At 45.3% G+C, this 16,703-nt stretch overlaps 1 protein-coding gene across 4 annotated transcripts in view; it reads right to left on the reverse strand.

Moving 5' to 3' along the window:
* The window catches only part of CHKA (choline kinase alpha), a 61,663-nt gene that overhangs the window by 23,967 nt on the left and 20,993 nt on the right, over positions 1–16,703 (reverse strand). For 3 of the 4 annotated variants that reach the window (XM_060019431.1, XM_060019429.1, XM_060019427.1), the window contains exons 2-3: positions 13,217–13,328; positions 2,214–2,267 (exon numbers count right to left, since the gene is read on the reverse strand). In XM_060019431.1, coding sequence (XP_059875414.1) covers positions 2,214–2,267; positions 13,217–13,328 — 166 coding nt within the window. The remainder of the gene's footprint in view (positions 1–2,213; positions 2,268–13,216; positions 13,329–16,703) is intronic. The other variant, XM_060019428.1, reaches the window with a different exon arrangement.

A 16,703-nucleotide genomic window follows, 5' to 3' on the forward strand; every position in this document is an offset into this window, starting at 1 on the left:
GAGCAGAGATCCAGCCGGCGCAGGAGGAGGAGGTGGTGTGGCAGTGACGCGCGGGTCCCCGGCGGCGAGGGCACGTCGGACTAATGAGAGGAAGGGACAGAAGAGTGTGCACAAGCAGCGGGATCCCGCCCTGAGTTTAGAATCTCATAAGAACAGGCAGACGTTAACACGTAATATGGAAACTTACAGTCACGGAAAGTGCAAAGGTGAGGCACTCGGTGCTGTAGGAGCACGAATGGAGGAGCAAACCTAGATGAGAGAGCAGGAAGGGGCTCCCTGTGGAAGGAACCTGGGAGCCGAGATCCCAATTGTAAGTAGCAGTTGGGGGGAGTGGTGCGGATTGAAGAGCAGAGCATTCCAGCCAGAAGCAGCAGCATCTGCAAAGGCCCCGTGGCAGGAAGGAAACCACACAGCTTAGGGTCACACGGCTGGAGAGCAGGGAAGCGGGAGGGCGTTGTGAGATGAGACCAGGAAGCTCGGTGGGGGTCAGGCTGCCGGGACCTGGCAGGATAAAGCCCACCTAACCGGGACCAGGGCAGAGAGCCACCACCAAAGGATTGTAAGCAAGAGGCTGATGCGATCGGATGAGCAGTTCAAAAGCTGGCTCTGGCAAAGACGAAGGGATGGTCTGCAGGAAATAAGAGTGGAAGCAGAAGCCCAGGGAGGAGCTGGTGGCAGCTTGGACTAGGCAGGTGCACAGTCCAGACAGAGAGAAAGTAGACAGATCCAAGATATGGTTCAAAGGAAAACCACCAACAGACTTGTGGATGGGACATGGGGGTGAGGGGACAAGGGTACAGAAGGTGACTCCCTGCTTCCCGGCCGGCCCAGAAAGGCCAGATTTAGATTTTGCTGTTTGGAGGGGTGGGGAGAGTCTGGGTTCGGTCTTGGACCTGGTGAGACACCCCAGGAGACGGGTAGCAGCTAGTGTTAGTTCCAAGCAGGGCTGTGGGCTGGAGGAGCTGCAGACCCTTGGCCCCTAGGAGAAACGCAAGGACCCGCTTTGGATCAGGTGGCCTGGTAAGGCGGGGGGGTGGAAATAGGGCCTCAGGCCTGGGGACTCCGAGTACTTAAGACAATCACAGACTGAGCCCACAAAGGAGGCAAGGAGGGGTGCAGGAAACGAGGGGCCTTTACTTCGTGTCCCTGTGTCCTGGCCGCCTTCGCTGCTAAGAAGTCCAGATAAAACGAGAGCTGGAAACACACTTCAGATTTAGCGTCGTGGAGGTCCTAGTGACCCGACAGTTTCAACTCCCAGGAAGGACGAAAGTCTACACACAAAGGGCCCAGGAGGCTGAAGACAGAACGTCAGTCACCTCCCACTGACAGCTTCTCAGTCAGCGTCACCCCAGAGAGCACACATTCCAGATCCTCTAGACCACGGTCTCCGGAGCAGGGCCCATGCAAAACATCCACGGAACCGCGAGGAGAGAAGAGCAGCGCTTTTATTCCTTTATATGCTCTCACCTCTTCTACATTTCTATTTCTCGATCACTTTAATAATTCGTATACAACTAGTAAAACCAGTGTATTTACGTGTGTCGATATTACGGGGTGCGTGGTGTGTATGCTACACGCGCACACCCACACACTCCCCCCGTTATACACAAACCTCCACACACCAGGGGAGTGTGCTCAGAAGTTGTTCACTCCCTGGAGTGTGGAGATCACGACTCCAGACACCCCACCTCTGAGCCTCAAAGAGGGGGCAGGTGCTCTGGACCTCGAGCTCTTCTGAATATACGCATTTCTGAGCGAAATCTCGTATTTAGGAAGAAGCCTTCGGGAGCCGGGCACCACGCAGAGGGAAAAACACTCCTGCCCGCCCCGGGGAAGGGCAGCCACTGAGACACCTGGGCAGCGACAGATGCCCCGGGGGAGGGCAGCCACTGAGACACCTGGGCAGCGACAGACTGCCTCCACTTCAGAGTATCACGCACGCAGGTCACCCCAAGCCGCCACCTCCTAGCACCCCAAATGCTGTTCAGATCACCCTAAAGGCACCAAGTGCACTCCCTACACCCTTAGTAGGAAATGGAACACAGACTGTTCGCTGGGTCTCACTGTGGCAGCTCCCAGTACCCCCAGAGCCCCTCCTCTGGGACACACAGCAGGACTCCAGGGCAGGAAGGGGCACTGCCAGAGCAGGGGGGCAAGGCTGCCCACCACCAGCTCACACCTCACACAAATGCAGAACGGACTGAATTACTTACTTGAAATTCATTGTCTTTCTGAGCTTGTTCGGATCCCTCCTTATTACAGGACCGCTACGAATGAGAAAAAGCAAACACTTCCAGTGAGATGGGGAACACTGAGCAGACACTAACTTTGCAACCATCAGAACAGTCACGGTTTACAAAACATCACAGATCTTTAGCGAGTGTTTCTCAGCGCAGTCTAAATGCACCACCAGTGTCCCACACTAGGACCAACACCTGAGGAAGCACTTCATTTCTTTACGAGAAAAGGGATGTGCTGTCGAGACCACACAGCTGTGAGTCTCACCACCATCCCGAGTACCTTTTCACAATTTCATTGCTGGAGGAAAGTCAGTGGAGGCTGCTCTCCCAATCAGGCCTCCTCAAGATAAACACTGGGCTGGCTTATCTTGTTTAGCCAGGTGGGTCTTTTGAGGCAACGCCAGCCCCAGGAGGGTGCTGTCCTGCAAGGGCAGGGGGCGCACATGGGCTCGCGGCCGCCGAGGTCAGCACAGGGTGGACGAGGGTGCCCTGTGTGGGCAGGAAGCCTGGCACCCAGTCTGCGCGGCCAAGCCTGATCATCAGGGCACCACTAGCTCAGTGTGGAGTCTTCCTCCACCCGAGAGAGGCCTGTGCCAGTTTAATAAAGGCCCAAACTTATTTCGTATGCTAACGTATTGAGAGATACTTTCATCGCTCTCCTCAATGAAATTGCAAATTATTGGTAACCAGGATCGAGTCAATAACACACCTCAACCACGAACTACCATAAGCAACTCTCTGGCCACATCCTTTCTTCATGGCAGATCTTATCTTTTAAAAGCAACCCCCCACCCCAAGTGCTTTAAAAACCTTCAAACGTGTCCTGTCAAAATTTTATACTCAAATATTGCCCCTAGAAAGATGTTATTTGTTAAAATTAAACTAAGTCTGCTTACGTCAGACACAGAAGCCCATAAAGGAAGCTCTTTAAAAATGTTAAGGTAAAAGATTCTTGAACATCCCAGGAAAAACATACCTTTCCATTCCACAGCTTTATCAAAAATACCTGTACCAAGGGTAGAAAGTGTGGACAGGAAAAAAAATGCCACGTTAAGCACCACCAGCTACTCTAGCATCATTCAAAACACCTAAGCGGTTTAAAGCGACAGCTCCCATCCATCATACAAGGAAATGACATCCCACAGACATTTAATGTTTTGTATAAACAGTACATGTTCTAGTTTACTCGATATAAAAGTAAACAAAATGAATATCCACGTTCATATGAAGTTATCTGCAAAAGATCTGCCCTTAGACATACTCAATAATATCTTTGACACACAGTTAAGTACACTTTGTACAAAGTACAGAAAGTACAAATGGGGGATATATGATATTTTCATTTGTGTAATCTGCATTTCTCTGATGAAAAGATGCTACAGGTTAAATCCCGTTACAATGAAAGCTACAAAATGAAAATACTACAGAAATACTTTTAGACTCTTGCTGATGGCTTGACGTAGGGTGTGATAAAAACCCTCGGGAGGAGTACCTAGGTACCATGAAAGCGCCACTCCTTCCTTACCTCCAAAATACCCTCCTGACCGCACCACGGGCGGCCGCAGACCTACCCCTTAGCTGCTCCCTCCCAGCGGCCTACGAGTTCCTAGTGAATAGGGACTCCATGTTTTCTTTATTGTTGGTCTCCCCAGCAAACCCTGGTGCTCACTACACTTTGTGGCCTGCACAACTAAATAAACACTCCTGCGCTGGGAAGCTCAAGGAGCAACCAAGGGCGATGGGCAGACTTACATCTGTGATCCCAGTCGTGGGGGAACTGGCAACAGTGTCAGTCAGAATGTCCGATGGGGCTGAAATGTCCCCCAAATATTAAATCCTTGTGCTTTTTCTCCCCAAAGACAGTTAAGAACAAAAAAAGTTCTATAATCTGATATACTGTGTATATATGTATTTTTTTTTATTTTGATACTTTGTAGGAAAAGACAAGCAAGGAATTTGGATATCCTACTGAAATTTGTTGTAACGGGATTTGACCTGCACAAAATTCTAGGTGACTATGGTTATTCCTGTGCTGTTATTACTTGAACTGTATCTTCTTAGGGAGACACAGCTAGGGGGTTATTTAGCCAGCAGAAGTTCCCTTTCCCTTGTCTAATGGTGCTCTCAAAGCCAGCAAGTCACCTCATCCAAGTTACAAGTTGGCTTGCTTCCGAGGCCATTCCTTTTTAACATATCAGCGCTGTTAGGTAGAAATAAATTCTATTAATCATTTCCCCACCCCTGCCCACCCCATTCCACCCCCAAGGGAATGCATTACTTATCCCATCAGAGCACCACCAGGAAGGCAAGATGGACTTCTGCCACACCCAGCCCTCTGTTCTGTTTCCTCAGTACAGAATGTTCAGGTTCCCTCAGTCCTACAGGTAAGAAGGGCAAGACCAGGAAATCGTCAACCAAGCGGACTGAATATTCACGGAAAGGTGAGAGAAGCAGCCTCCTGCAGAGGTAAGCCAACAAGAGAGAGTGGCCAAAAGACAGTCCGAGGGCTGTTCTGTCCAGAAGAAAGAAGGTAAAATGTACCTTGGAATCTGTGGGATTTTATTTCAGACGCACAAATTTATTTGAAGCAGATATTAAAACACATTGTACAAGTATTTAACATGACTCCAAATTCTTCACCAACTAATTTGTACATTAATAAAACTTAGATTTCAATAAGTTATAAAATAAAGGTAAAAAATTTTAACATTTATTAGAAATTTGGACACTAGCTGGTTATTTAATATTAAATAATTATTAAAAATTTTAATGTGAACACTAATGTAGTCATGTTTTTTTAAAATCAGCTTATATAGGTACAGACTGAAACAGTCATGGAAGAAATAGGACAATGTCTGGAATAACCCTGGAGAATGAATGAAGGTAAAGAGGAAAGACAGCTGGTCAGAGAGAAAGATGGATACTGGGTACCTGGGGTTCATTATGCTCTTCTGGTCTACTTTTGTGTGCATCTGAAATTCTCCATAATAAAATGTTTTTAAAAATAAACACTGAAACTTCAAGACCTAAGAAGTCAGAATGTATCCCACATGCTTAAGACAACGCCCAGCTCTGTGAATATACTAAAAACCACTGAATGGTACGCTTAAATCAATAAGTGAATTGTATGCTATGAAGATGTCATAAAAACAAAAAAGAAGACACCCAACGGTAATAAAAATATACCGCCGCTGGCTTCCTCCCATCTTCCTCATTCTTTTCTTCCTATTCTGGGCTTGGTTTTCAAGAGAATCTACAAGTATTCACTATAACCCATGTATTCATTATGCTGTGCTGCAGCAAATAGGCTAAAGTGGTAACAATAATAAAGGGGGTGTGGCTGATATTTTGTTTTAAAGTTATAGAAGAGTTCAAAAGAGGAAACAGATCTGTGATTGACCAAGCACTTGTAAATTTAAAACCTAAATTCCTAAAAGCCTGAACTCTATTAGCTAGGGCCAGCGGTCCCCAACCTCTTTGGTACCAGGGACCGGTTTCGTGTAAGACGATATTTCCACAGACCGGGGGTGGGAGGGATGGTTCAGGGGTAATGTGAGCGACGGGGAGCGATGGCGGGGTGGCAGGGCCCACCTCCTGCTGTGCGGCCTGGTTCGGTTCCTAACAGTACTGGTCTGCGGCCCGGGGGTTGGGGACCCCTGAGCTAAGACAGTAAGATGAGAGCATAGAGGATTCTGACTTTTTACTTTACATATGCCTATACTTCAAAAAGTGTTTAAAAGTGTATGTTACTTTTACAATAAATATATTTGGTACAAGGTTTCAAATGTTACTTTTCTGGCAAAATTGCATTTAGAGGCTTTTAGAGGTTTTTGTACTTTAAAGAAGACTCTGAAAAAAGTAAGTTACCTGATATTCCACAGTATAACAGGCTTATTTCTTTAAATTTGTTTAAGCCAAATAAACTCTCATCGCTTGGCCAGTTCTTAACAAAAGATTCTGCTAATGCTGAGGGAACTAGTTTTATGATTAAACTACTTTAATAAAACCACATTCGTGAGATGAAACAAAGCAGCATCTTCATTTTCCCTAGTCTGTGTATGTGTAGCTGTGTGGAGATAAAGGCTCCTTTAAAACAGGAGTAAGTTGGTTGCAGCCTTGATAAAGTGCTTTGGGATCTAGAAATGAGTGATTAAGAAAGAATAATCCAAATGTTAGCTAGACTCAACTTCTAGGGCATCTAAGATCTGGTCTAGGAAAATCATCCAGCTCTCCACTAACCTGAGATTAACCTCCTGAGTTGAGTCCCGAGGGACTCCAGACTATCGGTGTTTATCCTGAGAGTAACAGGATGGACTGCACTAGCCTGAATGTTCAGTAGCTGTGATGCTCGTCTGGCCCTGGAGTGACACGGGCTTCCTGACTATACTGCCTGTGGCTCTGAAGATTCTAAGATCCACCCTGGTTATCCGACCACGTCGACACTCTACGAGAGAAGAGGCTCTCAACGAGGGGGCCACACCTGTCACCATCCCTGTTAACCATCGATTGGACTGTGTGCCACCTCTCAGGTGAGCTGGGGCAGGAAAGGGTGAGAATCCTGACTCCCTAGAATGCACAGCAGTCATGTGGTTCTTCTCAAGTTTTCTTCTCAATATCATAGACCCTAACCTTCTGGCTTCCTCATCTCCATGAAAACATTCTGCATTTACTGCTTTCATGGCTTCTTACAGCCTTTTCTGAAAATATTTTATAGAACACATTAAAATGTGAGATGACAATGCAATGATTTAAAGTATAGCTTATGTGATTATCTAGTGAACATACATGGATTACGAGAATTTAAAGAGACAAATGATTCCTAACGTTTTTCTAGAGTACGTTCGATCTGCGCAAGGACCAAATCTAAGACAATGTGACCCTGCTGAACTTCACAAAATCGGATGTCTTGATGAACATCAAGAGGAGACTAGAATGTCTAAAAGGCTCTAGGCAGACGTGAACTAGGAGAAAGACAGGTGAGTGGAAGTCCAGGTAAAGAAGGCGGCTTTCAGGACCTTCTCAAAATTGAGGTCTGATCCAGGGTAACCTGAGGCCCCAAGACTCCAAAGGCTTCTGAGTTCCTTCGGCATGAGCACCCCAAGGGTTGACTTGTAAGCAACACGTGTCCAGGAAGAGGGCCTTCGCTTCTCCAGCCTGTGTCCTTCCACATCAGATCAGCACTGCTGAGCTTCATAAAGGCACAGGGTGGGGGAGAAGGACACTAAATGATTAGGACAGAGAAGGAAGTTTCTAACTCTAACCAACACATCAATATGTACATGGCATTTCCTTAAGGCTGAAAGTGGTATGAAGGAAGAAGCAGCTAAATACTTCAAATGAACTTTCAAGTTGAGGCCCATAAATTTCTAAAATTACGAAATGTTTGTCATTTTCTACTGAGGAAACAGAAGAAAGGGTCTGATCTGCTTTGGACCAAAAAAAAAAAAAAAAAACCAAAAAACAAAAATCCCAAAGTGATATATTCAACATTCTGAAATCTTAACTACTGTACCTCTTTAAGCAAGCACAGACTGTAGCTGGTGCTACTTAACATAAGCATTACAACTTTGTTTTAAAAAACATTTCTTGAAACCAAGAACTAAAAGAAAGAAATTAAAGCTGTAGAGAATGCTCCAACTTCAGAGGACTCATACTATACCGTGAATCGTGTCTGTCACCTGGAAACCAGAGTGCTCCAGGCACGATCGCATGGACAAGCCTGCAGCAGAGAACACATGCACATACAGCTAAAGTGGTACATTACCCCCCACGCCCTTCACGCCACCCAACACAAAGACATTCCTTCCCAGGAGGGCGGGCTGCGGTCACACCAGCGTTCCAGGGACCAGAAATCTGTATTGGCTTCATGCTCTAAAGCCCAAACATTTAAGACCAGCAAGACAAAGACACTTTGCATATGTCAAAATTAGACACAGTAGTTTGTGGTTTATTTAGTTATCAAAAGAAGGCACCAAAGCAGGTACGGAAGGTGGTACACTGTAGGTTGTAATTTGGCAACTATCTTTGGAGAGTATTAATGGAAGAAATACTAGGTTAGACCAAATGGGAACACGCAATGCTAGAAACATGTTTCACTTCTGAGAGGGAGGTTTTGACTGCCTTAGAAATAGGTATAATTACACCATGCTCAACACATACAAGGGGAGTTTTTAAAACCAGAGTAAATTAGGTCATGATGACCTAATACAATGAGAAAAAAAATCGAATGCACCGTGTTCAGTTAGCAGGGACATGTGCTCAGCCTCTCGGGACGGAGCAGGGCTCTGCATGGGGAGCGGCAGCCATGCCGTCTCAGCTCCAGAGGGAAGTGCCGCAAGCAGACAGCTTCTCAGTAGCCAGGAGTTTACTGCCAACTATCTGTAGGCTGCTCTGTAATTTATCGTGACTGAATTTTTAATTAAACTGGGGTTAAGAGAAAACAGGGAAGAAGACATTTTGTTTTCTGGATTCAGAAAAGACCGTGTCCCAAACAGTACTCTTTTGAGTCACTGATACATATCTGTGTTGTGCCTTGGTGCCTTTCATTTAATTATGGTTAGTACTTCAACAAACACTAATATTAGCCTTCTACTACTCAAAGAACAAAAACAAAATTTTCCCAGACAGCACTCGAGAGATCGCTGGTGTATTATAAACGTTCATGCCTGTGAGACCGTTCAAAACGGTGAGGCCAAATCTCTCCATTCATGCAGAGAAGGGACTGGCTCGACACAGTCACTGTTCTGACAGAGGCAGGGACAAAGCCCCCTCTGAGACTTCCGCCAACTGGCACAGGTTACATTGAAAGAACAATACGTACTGACATTTGTGTCTTCCACAATTCATGATAAATAAGCAAACTGGTTATTTGTAATCAGCCAAACTTGCTTCTGGGAAAAGGCTGCTACTGGACGATGCAGAGCTCATGTTCCTTCCCAGTACCAGAAAGGAAAAAAATCAAGTTACATTGACAGCTAATTTTATTGTTTCAAGCTCTCTTCTAGCAATTACATCTCTTTCCACAATGGCAAAGGATAAACCAGTACTTCTCAAAACTTCTACCGAGCTATCCTACCTGCCTTAGTCACGGGTAATTTTATAGTTGAATTCGGTTTCCATCATCTATGCAGCTAATGAAAATAACCTCCTTGTCATTAAAGTTAAGGCTGGCCTATGTGAAACAGACACTGAATTCTACTGACATTCACTGTTTTAAGATCACACCAATATTTTTATATTTAATAGTCTCCTGCAAATAATATCGTGTGGTGTGGCAGTTTTTTGAAGCTGTGTGTGTCTTACCTTGTTTTATTCTCAAAAGGACCCATTTTCCCCCTTGTCCAACACAGGACTTTCCATACGCCCTAAAATTAACACAAATCCTAAACAAAACATCCAGGGTACAGCTGGGAAGTCTGCTTATGTCTCATCTTATACAGAAATGGAGGGGGGTGGCAGAGATAGCTGTTTGTGGGACAGAACTGTGGGCCTTAAACCCAACCAGGAGGTTTTACCTTGGCCTTCTGCTACTTAACCCTTAGTGAACTGCACCAGAGAGCAGTCATTTCAGGGCTGCTATGGAAATAAAGGAAGTCAGACATCTCGCAACACCAAGATGAAGAAAAACAAGAAAGTCGAGAAGCATCTCGTTATTTTAAACCAAGTTACTTGTAAATGTAAATCAAAAAAATACTGCTACATAATATTTGATTCTCCAGAGGTAAAAAATTCCAAAGTTGGAACAAGGAGGAGAAAGGGAAAGAAGGGACATACTAAACTAAACCAGTCTATCATGTAATTAAGCAAAACAGCTAAACATTCTGAGAAAATACGTAAGTCTATCATTATGTGCAGTCATCAATTAACATGTTTCAGGGAAGGAGCTCATTCTAATCCACCTTGAAGGATGTGACAACTGCATGTATGTGGCCAGTTTAGGAAATACCAAGTTGTATTTGTACAAACGCACATGCATGTATAGGGATGTGTGTGTGTGCTCTCCTCTAAGTAGAGGCAAAAATAAGGAAAGCATAACATTTGATTTGCATGACATTTCTGTCTTCAATCCATGCATTTATGAAAGTAATGTGACTTATTATTTGGGTTCCACAGTTGCTCAGCCACATCTCTTAATTAATGCAAATCCTGGCAAGTTACTATCAGTTTTGGCCATTTCTGGTGAAATCCCTGGCACCATGCCGTGAGAGCTCAACTTGTAAAGTGCACGGCACTGCCGTCGGCCTCGAGTCTTACTGACTGCTTAGTCTCGGCCCCTTACCTTCCTTCTCACTTAAACTGAAGTTCCTGTTCGGAGTTCCTGAATTTCTTCCCCTCCTCATGTTGCCAAAGTATTCAAATGGCCATTAATGTCCGAAACTCTAACTGGCAGCGAGTGCCCCTGCCAAACCCCAAAGAACTTGGGAACCAAAAATACTTGAGGCTGTAGGTTTCATGGTTTTACTAAGTTCAAACTTCAACAAGAAAGTGTACTTGAGGGCTACCCTGGTGGCGCAGTGGTTGAGAGTCCGCCTGCCGATGCAGGGGACACGGGTTCGTGCCCCGGTCCGGGAAGATCCCACATGCCGCGGAGCGGCTGGGCCCGTGAGCCATGGCCGCTGAGCCTGCGCGTCCGGAGCCTGTGCTCCGCAACGGGCGAGGCCACAACAGTGAGAGGCCCGCGTACCGCAAAAAAAAAAAAAAAAAATGTACTTGAACTAGGGACTCAATCAACTGAGTAATTATATTGAAAACATTGAGTCCCACCTACAAAGCAAAGGAACAGCTTTTTTCTAACAAAAATGAGTTTGTCGCCAGAGTCAGTTGTGAGACTGTCAGACGTTTGCTCATTATCCATCGTGTGAGCTACTTGCTTCCCTTTCTACCCATGTGCTTTCAAGCACAGCTTCTACTCTTCATCAGCAGATGCAGTTTCAGGAATGGAAACTAACAGCCTAGTAAAAATAGAATTGAGAAGCTAAATCTAGAGTGCTGACCCCTCCTCCCCCATTAACTGCATGTAAAACATACTCTGATCCATTCGTTTGGTAAAAGTTAATTCCACTTTAAGTGGCTTCAATTCTTCTCTATTTTTCTACTGAGTTACCTAATAGTCTTTTTCCCCTTAAAAATAAATAGGGACATCGAATTCTGTTCAAATTCTATTTCCAGACATTTCTATTGCACTTAAGTACTATCAGGTAATAATTCTAGACTGCTAAAATTTCAAAAAGGACAAAATATTAACTACTGATGGTGAATCTTTATTAGGGGAAAAGAAAACTGCAAGGTCACGGCCTGCGTTGCAGCCGGCTGTTACTAAGTTAGCTGTCCTTAACAGGGCACACGTGCCAGCCAACACAGCAGCCACCAGCTCCATGTAACCACTGCAATTTAAATTAAGTAAAATTACTTAAAATTTAAAACTCCATTCCTTGGCTGCACTTGCCACTTTTCAGGCATATGAGGGCCGCAAGTGGCTGGTGACCGGCGTCCTGGACAGCATGCATCAGAGCATCCCCTCACCTCCACAGGTCTCTGCTGCTCTCAGGGCACAGGGCCTGCCCCCGGCCTAGGAGGAGCGCACCGTGCACACTGAAAACGCTCCTATTTAAGTTGAAATAGAAACAAAGCCTCCATAAATCAGATTTAAATAGTCTCATATCGCATGCAATTCCAGCAGCTAGTTATTAAAGTATTTTTAAAGGGTTGCTTAAATGAAAGCACACGAAACGAATGGGCAGAAATGGGACTTAATTGTTACAGAAAGTCCTCAGAGAAAAAAATGGCTGAAGGTTGATTTCATTAAAAGTCCCAAAAGGACATTAATTGGGTATAGTTCAAGAACTGCTCTGAAACTGCAACTTGATTAAATAAAAAACTGGACTGCATGGTAAGCACAGACCCTGTTCTGCTTGTACACCGTCAGTCAGGGGGCAGGGTCGGCCTTCAGTCAGCACGTGAACCTAATGCCAAAGTGGCCTCGGGTTTCCTCAGACACGCTAGCTTGTTCCTAACCTCAGACCCTGACCACTCTCACAGCTGGACAGGGTTAAGGGAAAATTACCCAATGAAAAGGTTCAGTCACATCATGACAATGTTTTTAAATGAGTTAATATCCAGAGTGCCAATTTTAACTTTAATATTTCTAAACATATAATCAAATCATCACGGATATGGACATGACCTGCTTTTTCGACTGAGCTGAAAGAGACTAGTCTTTAAAAAAAAAAACTGAGTCAGAAAACTATTCTCCGTTTCATGAAGATCAAAATGGGCCCTTCCAAGGAAGATTTAAATGGGTATCAAAATTCTACCACAGAAACATACACATTTATATGTGTGGTCAGTAAAATGATAAATTCATGGTATAGCTTTTTTTTTTTTTGATAGCTTTTTTTTTTTAATCCAGACATTTGGGATATCCTATAACTGGTTAAGACAATTCAACAAATAAGGTACTTTAACTGAAAGATTCAATTATTTAAGTAATATAAAAATTTAGAAAGATTAGGAATCTAACAAATTCAAAGTTTTAAAGAAATCTCAAAGGGAGGTAGTTAATAAATCCGGCTTCACTGAGCTCACACTTTTCCACTGGGACGATCCTGTAAACCCTTTTTGATGATGCTCTCCCCACACTCGAATTTTACAACCTAAGTCTGAGCTGAAAATTTCAATGTGTGGAAAATCCAAGCATTATCCAAAACTATTAAAGGTTTAACCAACATTGTACTTCCTCTGGATATAAAGCTGGATGTATTTGTACTAGTTTACTAACAAATAGTTACGTAAAGACAGAATTTACTTAGAATATAAACAAAAAACCAAGTTGTGCAGCCCAATTAAAGCAAAAGCAATATATTTAAATAGCTCTTACACCACCACTAACATATTTTAAGTCTCTTCCCCGGTAATCTGGGAAGAGGATGAGAACTGTGACCAGGCCCCTCCCATCCCCAAGCAGCCGAGGAACTCACCATCTTTAGAATTGCACCGTACAGCCGCAGGAGCACCTTCCGAGGCTCGTCACCAACGGTGGCCAGAGTGTCGGGTAAGGAGCACTGGAACAGCATGTTACTGAGGCCACCTCTGTCAGAAACAAGAGGACCGTAAGGATCTGTATTTTGAAAGCAAGCTAAATCGCGTGTGGATGAGAAGTCAGGATCCATCCCACAAGAACTGTCCTCATCTAAGTCTTCATTTAATCTCTCAGGATACTAGCAACATAAATGATTAACTCCGCAGTTCTCAGATCAATTCCACGAGTCACAATAAAAACAGGCAAATTCTGGATCTGTTCTTCTAGGACAGCAATGGGGGGAGTTTTTATAATTGCATGTGGCATCTGCCTCAGAGAGTGACAAGGAGCGAGGAGACCCTCTTCAGCCCTGGGAATGGGGGGAAATCCCAGATGCCTCCCTTCCAGCCCACATTCACGTATGATCCAAAATTCCCATCATATACCCATCACTGCCAGGTTAAACTCTTGGGGCAATACTTAAACCATCTCCTACAGGACTTTCCACTTGAAGTGGAAAGATCCACCCCTTCTCAACCAGGTTTGCCTAACAGCCTTTTCAAAAAATTTGCAACATTAACAATTACTGGAGCTCTGAGAGCTCTAATAATTAACAATTACTGGAGCTCTCAGAGCTCTCAATACCCTAAACCTTCTACTGTGACTGCCAAAGACAAGCAACAAGTTACAGGGGACGTTTAAACAGGAAAGCATAGCCTCGGGGACAAATCACCTGCCTGGGTTGGAAATGATTAGGTGCAGAGGGTGGTTAGTTAATGCAGGGACTGGAGTTAAATGAACACAAAATACTGTACAATTAGGAATTCGAGACCAGAGGCACCTCATCTGTAGTAGACTTCAGAGTCCCCCAATCCTATTCATAAACAGTCAGTAAACTGCAGGGAACTATTACATGAGCAAAGCACCACTCTGGAAGCTCGGGTAACACAACACTGAAACAAGCTCTGGTCCCTGCCCTTGAGCAACTTCCGCTCCAATGAAGAAGGCACACATAAAACTGTAAGACAGAATTCAAAATCATGGAACAATGTCTGAACCAGATACTTCAGCAAACCCTGAGTCTACACCTGCCTGTCAGATGCATCAATATCACACAGCAGTACAGGCGCAACTTGTGGAGAAAACGTTATCAGCAAGGTGGACCACAGCTTCCTAGAACGACATCCCCCAGTCACAGAAGCCAGCAGCCTCTTTCCCTGTTCTATCCACTGACAGTCTTAGTGAGGCTACGTTCCCCAAAGTGAGGCCTAAATTGCATCATCACACGCCCAGTCAGACAGGGATCCTGAGCACACAGTGACAAGCACCGTCAAAAAATGGTCCAAGAGACAGAGTTCATTTTGTGTGAGGAAGAAAGATAACAGGGAGAACGTTTTATCTGGAGGTTGTTAACGTTGCTGCATTAACGGTGCCACAAAAATGCTCAAAGTTCCACCCCTGTGGCAGACACTCCCCACCCTCCTGGGTTAGAGAACCTGGGCTGGGCTCAGGCAGCAACGTGTCTTGCGTCAGGACTCTACTTACCAGCTGCCTCTACAGCTGGCCGGGCCTGTGCGACCAAGTCCTGGCAAATAAAATGTCAAGGAAGTGTCTATGTAGCTTTTGGGGAATCAACGTCAGACATGCTCATGCGCTTGCCCCCTCTTCCCCACCCATCCTGCTGTGTGGACCGAGGAGACAGTGGTGGGTCAGGGCTAAGCTACTGCCTCTGGGCTCCAAATTCCCACTCCAGTTCTGCTGTGATGCTGGGCTGGGACTCTGCCGATGACAAACCTCCTTTATCAGCTGCTCCCATTCATCAGGTTCTGGCGGCAGACGTGTCTGCTGGCCGCTCCTGCCTGCGTGCTGCGGCAGCAACCCGCCCGTTCCCATCCTCACTTCTTTGGGCGACCCCGGCACCAGCCTCAGGGTCCCCAGCAATAGCCAAGCAGTGCCCTCTCCTTGGAGGTCGGGATCCCAACCCTGTGGGCCCCTCCTCTCAGCTTCCAGGTTGTGATCACCCCAACCTCTTCCCTTGTCCCCCAGCCCCAGGAGCCTGCTTCCTGCACACTTAGTATTCCTTATTTTAATCAATTCTGTTCCCTTTTTGCTTTTTTGGTTCTCCACCGCCTGTTCACCCAATTCTCTATATTAAATCCTCTATGGCTGCTGAAATACCTAGTGGTGTTTCCATTTTCTTGCTAGGATCCTAACTAGCACAAGTGGCCAGAGCTTCAGCAGCTTCTTAGATCACGAGATTAACGGCCACATCCTAGAAATAGCAGAGCGGTTAGCTGAAAGGAGTCTGCATCCCCACCAAGCCGTGAAGCCGCCACACCTGCTCAGCCTGGCTTCTCCTGTACCTCTTTAATGCACAACGGAAATCAATTTCTATGTTGTTTAACCACTGTGACTCTGGGGTCCTCTGTTATAAGCAGCTAAACCTAGTAGTAACTGATGCAGTGTCACCACATCCACTTACTCCTGTTCTTCCAGTCTGGAAACTCCTCACTCTTCTCTGCCATCTAAAAACTACCTACTGGGCTTCTCTGGTGGCACAGTGGTTAAGAATCCGCCTGCCAATGCAGGTGACACGGGTTCGAGCCCTGGTCCAGGAAGATCTCACATGCCGCGGAGCAACTAAGGCTGTGCGCCACAACTACTGAGCCCGCGCGCCACAACTGCTGAAGCCCGTGCGCCTAGAGCCCATGTTCCGCAATGAGAAGCCCATGCACCGCAACGAAGAGCAGTCCCCGCTCGTCGCAACCAGAGAAAGCCCACGCGCAGCAACAAAGACCCGACACAACCAAAAATAAATAAATTAATTAATTAAAAAAAAAACACACACACATTTATTATCTTACAGTTCTGGAGATCAGATGCCTCTAGACAGGTCTCACAGGGCTAAACTCAAGCTGTCAGCAGGGCTAGACTTCTAAAGGACATACCTCATTCCAGGAAACACACAAAATAACTAAAACAGATTCGGAGTGAGCTAATGAATTCAAAGAGGGGCTACCGGCAGTGATGAGGAACTACGGTTTAATGGGCACAGAGGTTCAGTTTAGCAAGATGAAAACATTCTTGCGATCAACAGTGGTGATGGTTACGTGACCGACTTAATGCCACTAAACTATACACTTAAATATGGTTAAAATGGTAGATTTTATGCCATGCATATTTTACTGCAATTTTTAAAAAAGGAATGACGTCCTGACACAAGCTACAACATGGATGAACCTTAAAAACATGCTCAGTGAAAGAAGCCAGAACAAAAGACCAGATATTAAATGATTCCATTCATATGAAATGTCCGGAACGAGGCAATCTGCAGAGTGGGTGCCTAGGGCCGGGGCAGAAGGGGGCTAAAGGCGACAGGGTTTCCTCTCGAGGTATGAAATTGTTCTAAAATTGACTGTGGTGATGGCTGCACATACCTGTGGATA

This window comes from Delphinus delphis, chromosome 8 (genome assembly GCF_949987515.2).
Source record: "Delphinus delphis chromosome 8, mDelDel1.2, whole genome shotgun sequence".
In the NCBI taxonomy this organism is placed as follows: Eukaryota; Metazoa; Chordata; class Mammalia; order Artiodactyla; family Delphinidae; genus Delphinus; species Delphinus delphis.